Source organism: Mustela nigripes, chromosome 13 (genome assembly GCF_022355385.1).
Source record: "Mustela nigripes isolate SB6536 chromosome 13, MUSNIG.SB6536, whole genome shotgun sequence".
In the NCBI taxonomy this organism is placed as follows: domain Eukaryota; kingdom Metazoa; phylum Chordata; class Mammalia; order Carnivora; family Mustelidae; genus Mustela; species Mustela nigripes.
The window spans coordinates 59981717-59994125 of record NC_081569.1 but is presented as its reverse complement, the minus strand read 5'-3'; the positions used below and the strand labels follow the sequence as shown (position 1 = coordinate 59994125).

Sequence of the window (12409 nt, the reverse complement as noted above, 5' to 3'; positions counted from 1 at the left end):
ATTAAATCATTTGATCCAAGAACCATAGAATGTTTTCTCATTTGTGTAGTTCTTTAATTTTTTTTCAATAATGTCTTGTTTTCAGAATATATATACAAGTCTTGCAGTTCTTTGGTTAAATTTATTCCAGAGTTTGTATCCCTTCCTCCCTCCCTTTCTTTTCCTTCCTTCCTTCCTCTTTCATATTTTATTCTTTTTGATGCTGATGTAAATGGAATTATTTTCAGATTGTTCAGGTGGTATATAGAAATATTATTGATTTTTGAATATTGGTCTTACAGTCTGCAAGACTACTGAACTTGTTTTGATGAAGTCCCAGAACCTAAGTCAGGTTCGGTGGGGTGAGGTTCGGAGCTGACGACTAAAGAATGAATTCTTAAGACATCTTTGGTGCAAAATGGTGGTTTATTAAAGCACGGGGACAGGACCCGTGGGCAGGAAGAGCTGCTGCCCCAGGTTGTGAGGAGTGGCTGGTTATATACACAGGAGTTGGGTAGGTGAGGACAAAAGGGTTGTTCAGAAGGGCTATTGGGATAAAGAAGACTGTCAGGATATGGAAGGCCTGGTTACTATCAAGCCAAGGCCACTTTCCCTCTAATGAGGCACTAACATAAAGACAATTGGGAGTCTCCTGGTGGAATGTTACATTCCTGCTATCAAACGTCCTTGTGAGTGAGATTTAGGTCTTTAAAAGAAATTTAACTTTATTTACTTTTCCTTCTACCTCCATCTCCTTCGGTTTTTTTATGGAGGGGAGGGTGACGTTAGGGCTTGAGGAACTGAGTTATGTATCTTTGGAAATTGGGCTATTGATAAGGCAACTTCTTTGTTGTAAATCTCAAGGACATTTGCTCTTTTTTTAGGGCAGTCAGGGGTGCCTGTGAAATGTCACACATATTACCAAGGGGAGTGGGTGGAGAGGGGGTGCAAGGTGCCAGCCCCTGCTCCGTTCTCAGCCAGCCTCCTGCTCCCTCATCAGTTTGTTAGTTACAATAATTTTTTAGTGCATTCTTTAGGATTATCTATTTATAAGAATCTATAAATAATAGTTTTACTTCTTTCCAATTTGGGTGATGTTTATTTTAATTTGTTTTGTTTTGTTTTCCTAATTGCTGTGGCTAGAACTTTAAGTACAGTTTTGAATATGAGTTATAAAAACAGACAACCTTGTCTTATTCCTGATTTTAAGGGGGGTAGCATTCTATCTTTCACCATTGGAAGGATGTTTTGAGTGTTTTGTAATCACTCTTTATCAGATTGAGGGAGTTCCCTTCTACTTCTAGTTTGTTGAGTGCTTTTATTTTGAAATGGTACTGCCTTTTCGCAGGTCGTTTTTTTCTGTATTAATTGAGATGTGCTCAAGTAGTTTTCATCCTTTGTTCTGTTAATGTGCTATAGAATATTGATTGATTTGCAGATGTCCTATAAACCTTCCATTCCTAGGATAAATTCTACTTGTTAATGGCATATAATTCTTTTTATATGTTGCTGGATTTAGTTGTTAATATTTTATTGAGGATTTTTGTTTCCGTAAGGGATATTAGCCTGTAGTTTTCTTGTGATGTCTTTGGGTGGCTTTGGAATCAGGGTAATGCCAGCCACAAAGAATGATGTGGCAATTGTTCTTTCTTCTGTGATCAGGAAGTTTGTGAAGGATTGATATTAATTCTACTTTAAATGTTTGATAAAATTCACCAGTGGAGCCATTTGGCTTGGGTTTTTTCCTTTTCCTTTTTTTTTTTGGTGGGAAGTTGGAAACATTAAATTTTATATGGTCATCAGACTACATGTTTTCTGTTCTTTGGGTCACAAATACATAGAAGGATCTTTCACCTGCTGTTTCCTCATCAAAGATGTAGATATTTATAACTAATGTAGATAGTAGGATTGACTGATTTGTTATATGACATTTAACATAGACTCATAAATATTCATTTTTTCCTGAATTCCCATGGCACTTTATCTGTCCGTCTTTTTTTTTTTTTAAGATTTCATCTACTTATTTGACAGACAGAGATCACAAGCAGGCAGAGAGGCAGGCAGAGAGAAAGGGGGAAACAGGCTCCACACTGAGCAGGGAGCCCGATGTGGGGCTTGACCCCAGGATCCCGAGACCATGACCTGAGCCGAAGGCAGAGGCTCAACCCACTGAGCCACCCAGGTGCCCCTATCTGTCCGTCTTTTTTTTTTTTTTTTTTTATAGATTTATTTGACAGACAGAAATCACAAGTAGAGAGAGAGGAGGAAGCAGGCTTCCCACTGAGCAGAGAGCCTGATGCGGGGCTCGATCCCCGGACCCTGGGATCAGGACCTGAGCTGAAGGCAGAGGCTTTAACCCACTGAGCCACCCAGGCACCCCTATCTGTCCGTCTTTTAAGTGATTTCCCAAGTGTGCTTTTTATTGTTATTTGAGTCTTACCTCCTCTATTAAACTGAATCCTCTGAAGGACATACCTGTCTTCACTGTGCTTAAGAGTTCAGCAATTGAAGGGCTGAGTGAATGAAATGTTACTTTGGTATTCATGTGAAAATTTACAGCTCACTTCTCTTTGGTCTTATTTCCATGTATTAGAATATGACGTGCATTTATTTGACCTGGTCTTGCTATTTGTGCTACAGTCCTGCAACTTATCAGTGTAACCTGTTGATTTGATTCAGTAGATCACATTCAGTCATAACAGGTTTGGGCTACAGAGTGAGTTACAGGAGAGCAGAGGTGAGAAATTCAGGGTTTTTTTTTTTTTTTTTTTTTTTGAGAAGTTCAGTTATTTTGTTCCTTTAATGTTTATAGCCTTTTGTATAAGCCTAGAGCCCATAACCTCCTACAGGCTGTCTTTAGTCCTGCAAAGGCTTTCAAGCTATGTAGTTGGGGCGTACCTGGGTGACTCAGTCAGTTAAGCCTTGGGCTCATGTCTCAGGGTGCTGGGATCTAGCCCTGCATAGGCTCCCTGCTCAGCAGGGAGCCTGCTTTTCCCTCTACCCCGGCCAGCCCCTCCCCCTGTTTATGCTCACTCTCCCCGCCCAAATAAATAAATAAAATCTTTTTTTTTTTAAGTGCATTAAAAATAAAAAAAGCTATGTAGTTTGTTTTGTAAGAGCTATATCTTCATTCGGCCTTTCCTGTATTAGTCTCGGTAAGTTTAAGAATTATTTCTTAAAGTCATATATAATTGAACTCTTTTTAGGTATTTGACTGAATCATTGATGGCCCCATCTGGTCTTCTCTGAGCTATTTTGATAGGTACTTTGCCCAAAAAATGGTCAGATAAGTCTGGATTCCTCTTGGAGAGAGACTCTAAGTACATTAGCATATTGAACACTAAAAATTCTTAGGCCTAATGTTAATGGCCTTTCATATTTTTTAATGTTAATGAATATTTGCTAATATTTTGATCTAGTATTCAGAGAGGTAAACTTTGGGAAATGCTTTTATAAATGATTGGTATGAAAACAATTTTGGGCAGTGTCTATAAAGAGAAATCAGAGATGAAAATAGAGTTAAGTATAGAAAGTTTAAATGTGTAGGTTTTAGGACAAATACTTGTTAATGGCCTTCATTGTAATTCTAGTACATTATGAGGTGGTCATTATACCTTCTTACCATTGCTGTTACAGGAAAAATTAAAAAAAATTTTTTTTAAACCAAGCCAAAAACTGTTAGATTAGACTACCATTTGAACAGTGCTTTCTAGTTTATCTCCATCCAGAGATAGGGTGGTTTTCTCTCCAAGTAATTTTAATTATTTTTATTAGGCTTTTCATTTGGAGTAAAATGAAAATCCTATCCTTGGGTAAGAATTGGCAGTTGGTGCAGGTATCTTTAGATTCTTATCTAGAAGTAACACTCGGATCTCCTCTTACCTCCCAGTATTTAGCTAAAGCTTGTCTGATAGACAGTTTTTATGTAGGATTGCCCAAAAGATTTTCAGTACATGCATTCTCCTGTTCGGTAAGTATGGATAATGAATAATAGAACCCATTCTGCTTGACTTTGTGTTACCTGAGTTTTGTATCTTTTCATTTTTTCTTTCACCCCCAAATCATTTATCCAGGATAGAAGTAGAGCCCTATTTATGGTCCTGGACCATAGACTGTCTTTATGTAGGATGTAACATTAGAATTAGAGTTCTGTAGCCATGACCTTTGACATTATGCATAAAAAAGCAAATTAATATGGTCATTTGTAGGGCATCTGGGTGGCTCAGTGGGTTAAAGCCTCTGCTTTAACAGAACTTTGGTGGACTCCACATTTAGAATAAAGAAAGTTCCATGAAGGAGGTAAAGAAGAAATAGTCCAAGAAGTTGTCAGACATGGAGAGTATCCAGAAGCAAGTGTCAGTCAACAATTTTGACTTCTGTTTGTACATTTTGGTAAATAGTGCTTTATCAGACAAAGTGGTTCTCTCAGCCTTTTCAGACCTAACTCTCCCTTTATTATTATTATTGTTATTTTTTAAGAGTTTGTTTATTCTTTGGAGAGAGAGAGAAAGAGAGCATGCACAGGGGAGGAGCAGAGGGAAAGGGAGAAGCAGACTTTCCCCTGAGAAGAAAGCCCCAATGGGGGCCTTGATCCCAAGACCTGGAGATCACAGCCCACACTGAAGGAAGACACTTAACCATCTGAGCCACCCAGTGCCCCCAATTCTCCCTTTTTTAAAAAGATATTTTATAGTATTTTCTATCTCGAAATGAAATCTTTAGGTAATATTTTATACATAAATATGTATACACTTATATATAAATATAAATTTAAAAAACAGTATGTGCCCCAATTGTAATATATTGAGGAAAAAATAAAATAATTCAGATATAACTTACGTATTTTAAAATGTGACTGTGTGGGGCTGACCCACAGTGGATGACATAACAAAGTAGTCCTGTCTTTGCACCAGGATGTAGAATCACCTTGATGGAAGAGTTGAAAATGTAGAGTGATAAAAATCTACTTATATTTGTGACTCAAATACCATAAAGAATAAGAGGAAAAAAGAGGGAACTACAGTAGAATATAAAAGAATGGGGAGATTTGCTCCTTCTCAATCCCTTCAAGATGAGGGAGAATGAGTTCAGGTTTTTGAGGAAGAGGGAGAATTGTTTGAAATAATCTTTGTAGAGAATGAGAAGCAATTAATAAGAGGTGGGTAAAAGAGTTTTTGAGAAAGTCATGTGCTCTGTTGAAGTTGGGGAACAGCCGGTGGGTCAGATTAGCACAGCCCTTTCGTTTCCTTGTAGAGAATGAGAGAAAGACAAATGTAGGAGATCAAAGTATTGGTTATTAGAGAAACCAGTTTTTCAGCTTTTTGTCATTGTTGTTAAGATTTTAGTTTTAAGTAATCTCTACACCTAACGTGTAGAGATTTTATTTTATTTTTATTTATTTTTTTTTTTAAAGATTTTATTTATTTATCAGAGAGAGAGAGAGGGGGAGAGAGCGAACACAGGCAGACAGAATGGCAGGCAGAGGGAGAAGCAGGCTCCCTGCCGAGCAAGGAGCCCGATGTGGGACTCGATCCCAGGACGCCGGGATCATGACCTGAGCCGAAGGCAGCTGCTTAACCAACTGAGCCACTCAGGCGTCCCACGTGTAGAGATTTTAAATAAACTCTACACCCAACAACTCTGAGATCAAGAGTCTTGTGCTCTACTCACGGAACCAGTCAGCACCCCAGAGAAGCAGCTTTTAACAGACTGGCTGAGGCAACTGGTTTGGATAGAGAAGCCACCCATTTTAAAGGTGATTAAAAAAATAATTGAGGATGGTGGTGATGGATGGTTGGCATGACTCTGAATGTGCTTAATGCCACTGAACTGTACACTTGAAATGATTGAAATGGTAAATTTTATATATATTTTACCACAGTGAAAGGAATCTAATTGAACACTTCATTAAAATATTCCTTTATGGGGTGCCTGGGTGGCTCAGTGGGTTAGGCCTCTGCCTTCAGCTCAGGTCATGATCTCAGAGGCCTGGGATCGAGCCCTGTGTTGGGCTCTCTGCTCAGCAGGGAGCCTGCTTCCGCTCCCCCCCCCCTCTGCCTGCCTCTCTGCCTACTTGTGATCTCTGTCAAATAAATAAATAAAATCTTTAAAAAAAATCTTTAAAAAATATATATTCCTTTATTCTCCAGGTATCATCATAAGACTATTTGTGGTGCTATGTCAGAAACTTCATACTTGAAGTACCTCCTCTCTTTAGCCTTATAGAAATAAGGGAGTACATCATGCTTGCCATTTCAGCCATCAGTGGTCATATGCTACAAAGTGATTCTGGAAGAATCAGACTGCAGGATAGATGTGTACTGGGAGTCACATGGGGGCACATATTGAGCATTGTTAAAGACTGTAGAGGTAACATGATCTTTCCTGGACAAATTGGTTCTGGGTTCATGTTCATATACAGCTTAGTTATTGAGGAATTATTTTTTGAAACTAGTTTTTTATTTAATCACTCAGTATTACTTTGTAGTCTTGTCTTCATACATTCTTAATTAGGATAATTTTTATTATCAGCCAAAATAAATACATGAGATTAATTATTTTATTTTTTTAAGATTTTATTTATATATTTGACTGAGATAGCATGAGAGGGAACACAGCAGGAGAAGTAGGAAAAGGAAAAGTAGGCTTCCTGCTGAGCAGGGAGCCCGATGAGTGGCTCTATCCCAGGGTCTTGGTGCAGGGCTGGATCAAGCCTTTGGGATCCTGACCTGAGCTGAAGGCAGACACCCAACTGACTGAGCCGCCCAGTTACCCAAGATCAGTTATTTTTTAGTGAAGCATTTAGGAGGGAGCCAAGCAGCAATTTTATATGCTTTAATTTATATGTATGTATATCCAGGTGAATTATATGTACTCTCAGAATTTTGCTGTATTTTCAAAACTGTGTTTCTTTGAAATCTTTTGGAATGGGTGCACATTAGGTCTTACACTGAAAACTAGAACCTGTTGAAGTCTTAAAAAAAATCTTTTACATTCTTTTCTCTTTAACTGTTACTAAAGACTGCTATTTTTAAATTCATGAAATTTACCTCATTTTTATGTATAATTCAGTGATTTCTTTTTTTAAAGATTTTATTTATTTATTTGACAGAGAGAGATCACAAGTAGACAGAGGCAGGCAGAGGGAGGGAAGCAGGCTCCCCGCTGAGCAGAGAGCCCGATGTGGGAGATGTGGGACTCGATCGCAGGACCCTGAGATCATGGCCTGAGCTGAAGGCAGCGGCTTAACCCACTGAGCGACCCAGGCACCCCCCCCCCCTTTTTTTTTAATAATTCAGTGATTTTTAAACAAACTTACAGAGTCATACAACCATCAATACAGAGTGTATTTAGAACATTTCCAGCTTTACTAAAAGAGATGTCTCATATCCTTTTACAGTCAAGTCCCCTTTATACATCCAGACAACCATTAATCTACTTCTTTCTTTCTTTCTTTCCTTTTTTTTTTTTTAAAGATTATTTTATTTATTTATTTTATTTGACACAGAGAGAGAGAGAAATCACAAGTAGACAGAAGTAGGCAGAGAGGCAGGCAGAGAGAGAGGGAGAAGCAGGCTCCCTGCTGAGCAGAGAGCCTGATGTGGGGCTCCATGCCAGGAGCCTAGGATCATGACCTGAGCCGAAGGCTGAGGCTTAACCCACTGAGCCACCCAGGTGCCCCACTAATCTACTTCTTGACTATAGCTTTCTTTTTCTGGATATTTCATATAAATGGAATCATATAATATGTGGTCTTTTGTACCTGGCTTTTTTTTTTTTTAACTTAGCATAATGTTTTTCAGACCAACCTTGTTGTTGCATGTATCAACTGTTTATTATTTTTTATTGCTAATAATATTTTTTGTGGGTATATGTCTTGTTTATCCATTCACCAGTTGATAAATGTTTGGATTATTTTGCCTTTTTTTTTTTTAAGATTTTATTTATTTTTTAGACAGAGAGAGATAGCAAGAGTGGGAACACAATCGGGGAGAATGGGAGAGGGAGACCCAGGCTCCCTGCTGATCAGGGAACTCGATGAGGGGCTCGATCCCAGGGTCATGGGATCAAGGCCCACATTGGGCTTCCTGCTCAGTGGGAAGCCTGCTTCTCCCTCTCTTGCTCCCCCTGCTTGTGTTCCCTCTCTCTGTGTGTCTCTTTCTGCCAAAAAAGCAACAACAAAACAGTTTAGCTACTTAATCAACTGAGCCACCCAGGTGTCCTGAAAAGGGTTTTCTTCTAGCACATAACATCATAAACAAATTAACGTGTTGCCTATTTAACCTAAAAATTATGCCAGTATCCTCTTCAATAATTCCAGGACTAAATTTTCACATCAATATTGAATTGAACTTTAGGCAGGACTGTTCCACTATTAAAGTTATTCTGTTTTAGTGTCTTTGTAAGGAAATCAGTTAAACAATGATTATTGACAGCTTATATTATATTGACAGCTTATATTAGCCATTTATTGACCTTGAACTAAGGACTGAACTAATCTGTTCAGTTTAACATAGATCTTAGTTGATGCTTTTATAAAACCCTGCACCTCAATGAGCAAAAATGGTTTCTAGACAGGTATTTCAAAAAATGCAAATAAAATTCTAAGTGATCTTTACTCTACAGAATTGGTGCTATAAAAATAATGGTTCGGGGCACCTGGGTGGCTCAGTGGTTTAAGCCTCTGCCTTCGGCTCAGGTCATGATCTCAGCATCCTGAGATCGAGCCCCACATCAGGCTCTCGGCTTGGTGGGGAGCCTGTATCCTCCTCTTTCTCTCTGCCTGCTTCTCTGCCTACTTGTGATCTCTCTCTTGCCAAATACATCAATAAAATCTTTAAAAAATAAAAATAAAAATATTTGGCTCTTGGAATTGTGTTCTTCACAACATCAGAGCATAAACTCGAGCAACTTAAGAGGTAGAACCTGTCTAGGGAGACAGTTTGCTGAGATTGAAAAAGCACCAGTTTAGGAACTAAGAAACCTGGCTCTGTAAAAGAGCTCAGGGAATATGAGCAAGTTACTTAATTTTTCTGGTTTAAATAAAATTTTTAAACATTTTATTTATTTATTTGAGAGGGGAATGAGAGAGACTGAGCAGGAGAGAGGGGAGGAGGGAGAAACAGACTCGTGCTGAGCAGGGAACCCTATGCCGTATTCAGTCCTGGTACTCCAGGATCATGACCTGAGCTGGAAGTAGTCACTTTACCAACTGAGCCACCCGCCACCCAGGCCCCCTGGTTTTTAGTTTCTTCATCTGTAATATGACCTAGTTGGACTAGATAATCTCTGTGACCCCTCCCAACTCTGAATATGTGAGCATACACTGTTTGAAAATAACTCTGGGATTTCTTACAAAGCCCTTTCATATATACTTAATTTTATCCCTAAAAGATTCTCTGAAGTAGAGAAGGCAAGTCATTTTTAGAGGATAGATAGAAAAGTTGGATATAATTTTTTTATTATTATTATTTTTTAAAAGATTGTATGTATTTATTTGAGAGAGAGTGCAAGCTGGGGTGGGGAGGAGGCACAGAGAGAGAGGGAGAAGCAGACTCCTTGTTGAGCTGGGAGCCCGATGTGGGGCTTGATCCCAGGACCCTGAGATCGTGATTGAACTGAAGGCAGATGCTTAACTGCCTGAGCCATCCAGGCGCTCCTATTTTTTTTTTTTAAATATTAATTGAAGTATAGTTGATATACAATGTATTATTAGTTTGAGGTATACAACATAATGATTAGACACTTCTGTGCATTACTCAGTGCTCCCCACTCAGCATAGCCACCTTCTGTTACTGTTATGTTATTGACTATATTCTCTATGTTATACTTGTCATCTCCATGACTTTTTTTATTTTATAATTAGATATTTGTATACAAGTCCTATATCAGATATACAATCAGATATACAGTTATACAACTTGCAGATATTTTCTTCTAGTCTGTGGCTTATTTTCATCTTTTTCATGATATTGCTTAAAGTACAAAAGTTTAAAATTTTCGTGGCCTAATTTCTCAGGTGTTTTTTTTTTTTTTTTAATGGATTATGCTTTCAATAACATATCCAAAGACTTTCTGCTTAACCAAGATCATGAAGATTTTTCCCCTATGGTTTTTTATAGAAGTTTTACAGTTTGGGGTTTTACTCTTAAGTCCCTGTGTCCATTTTGAGTTAACTTTTATCCATAGTGTGAGGTAAGGGTTTTTTCTTTAACTATAAATTAATCTTTTTGTATGTGGATATCAAGTTGTCCAACACAATTTGTTGAGCAGATTGTCTTTTCTTCCTTTGAATCGCCTTGGCACCTTTATTGAAAATTGACCATAAGTGTAAACGTTTTTTGTTTGTTTGTTTGTTTGTTTTTAAAAGATTTATTTATTTATTTTTGAGTGAGAGCATGCAAGCACAAGCAGGGGTGGTGGTTGTGGGGCAGAGGGAGAGAGGGGGAGAGAGAATCTCAAGCAGACTGCCTTGAACACAGAGTCTGACATGGGGCTTGATCTGAGGACTTGAAATCGTGACCTGAGCTGAAATCCAGGTGTCAGGTGTTTAACTAAACTAATCTGCCAGGCATGGTTGTTTTTTTTGTTGTTGTTGTTTTTTAAACCCCAGCCCTTCTTTTTTTTTTTTTCTTTCTTTTTTTGAAGTCAGTTGTATGCCCACTGTGGGACTTGAATTCAAGACTATGAGATCAAGAGTCATATACTCTTCCAACTGAGCCAGCCAGGTGCCCCTGTAAGGTTTTATTTCTGAATTCTCAAGTCTGTTCTATTGGTCTTTGTGGTTATCCTTATGGCACTATCACACTGACCTGATTACTGTGGCTTTATAATATGATTTAAAATTTAAAAATGAGGGCACCTGGATGGCTCAATTGATTAAATGTCTGCTATTAGCTCAGGTCATGATTCTGAAGTCCTTGGAAGGAGCCCCACATCAGGCTCCCTGCTCAGCGGGGAGCCTGCTTCTCCCTCTCCCTCTGCCTCTCCCCTGTTTGTGTTCTCTATCTCTCGCTCACTCTGACTCTCTTAAATCTTTTCAAAAAATAAATGAAATCAGAAAGTGTAAGTTTCTCAACTCTTTTCTTTTTTTTTTTAGATTTTATTTATTTATTTGAGAGAGAGCGAGCATGAGTGGGGGTCAAAGGGAGAGAGAGAAACAGGCTCCCTGACTCCAGGCTTGATCCCAGGACCCTGAGATCATGACCTGAGCTGAAGGCAGACACTTAGCCAACTGAGCCATCCAGGCACCCTGAACTCTCTTCTTTTTTAAAATTATTTTGGCTGTTTTGATTTCTTTGCATTTTCATATAAATTTAAGAATTAGCTTGTTAATTTCTGAAAAAGGAAAGGAAGCCTCCTGGGGAGATTATGTTCACTCTGTAGATAAATGGAGGAGAACTTTTAATGTATCCTTCAGAAGAAAGATTATATTATATAGGAAACTTTTAAAAACTATGGTAAAAAGAGAAGACAGCACAAAGGTATTAATGATTTCCTTTAACACCATAAGGTAGCAAAGAAAATACTGAAGCTATATAGCTTTGTTTCTCACTCTTACTTATACTCTCTTTGCTTCAGTTTTTGAAATCATTTCTGTATTTTTACACTTTACAGAATGTTTGCAAGTGTGTAAAATACTCTGACAGTATCTCTGTTCCCTTGTAAATGGAATATCTCATTCATATATACAAATTGTAAATACAAAAAGAAAAAGAAAGCCGCTCTTTGGAAGGTGATGCTGAGAACTGAGAGCAAGTGTTCCTCTAGGAGGTGCACAGGAGAGCTCGTGGTGTAGATTTAGGTAATTGTGAGTAATTGTTCATTGTAGGATAAAAGGTAAGTGGGTGTGAATTTTAAGGTACTCTTTCAAAAAAGTATAATATGATTTTTTGTTGTGACATATGACAGTATTTCTATATTTTAAGTTTCCTCATTCTTCTAACTTCTGCCCTTGCGTTTGGAAAAAGTGCTTGATAAGAACTTTATTACTATCTTTCTACAGACTGCTCTCTTCTTGTCTTGTGTTCTAGAAGGTCTGATTTGTCTTCACATTGATAGCAAGCAGGCCAAATAAAGGGAGAAGAAGTAGTATTCTGTCTTTCACTGCTTAATCTCATTATGCAGCCGAGAAGTCGGAGAGCCTTGTGCATGAAGACAGATTTGTTCTATGGCCTCGGAGTTGGGTGCCGGGGACGATGGCGGCTGCACTGAGCTGGCAAAGCCCCTCTATCTTCAGTACTTGGAGAGGGCCCTCCGGTTGGACCATTTCTTGCGACAAACATCAGCCATCTTCAACAGGAATATTTCTAGGTATGTAATTACATATTCCCAATATAATGTTTGACCACCTTCTGATTCCCATTATTTTGGTTTTAGGGTTAAAGTATTTTATGATTTTTGGTATGTTTGATATTTTTTCTTCCTTCTT

General features: G+C 38.3%; 1 protein-coding gene across 3 annotated transcripts in view; it reads left to right on the top strand.

The window, feature by feature from the left end:
* Positions 1-12409, top strand: part of INO80 (INO80 complex ATPase subunit) — a 140116-nt gene that overhangs the window by 19089 nt on the left and 108618 nt on the right. For all 3 annotated transcript variants that reach the window (XM_059372556.1, XM_059372555.1, XM_059372554.1), the window contains exon 2: positions 12106-12291. In XM_059372556.1, the coding sequence (XP_059228539.1) occupies positions 12149-12291 (143 nt within the window). In that variant the 5' untranslated portion in view covers positions 12106-12148. The remainder of the gene's footprint in view (positions 1-12105; positions 12292-12409) is intronic.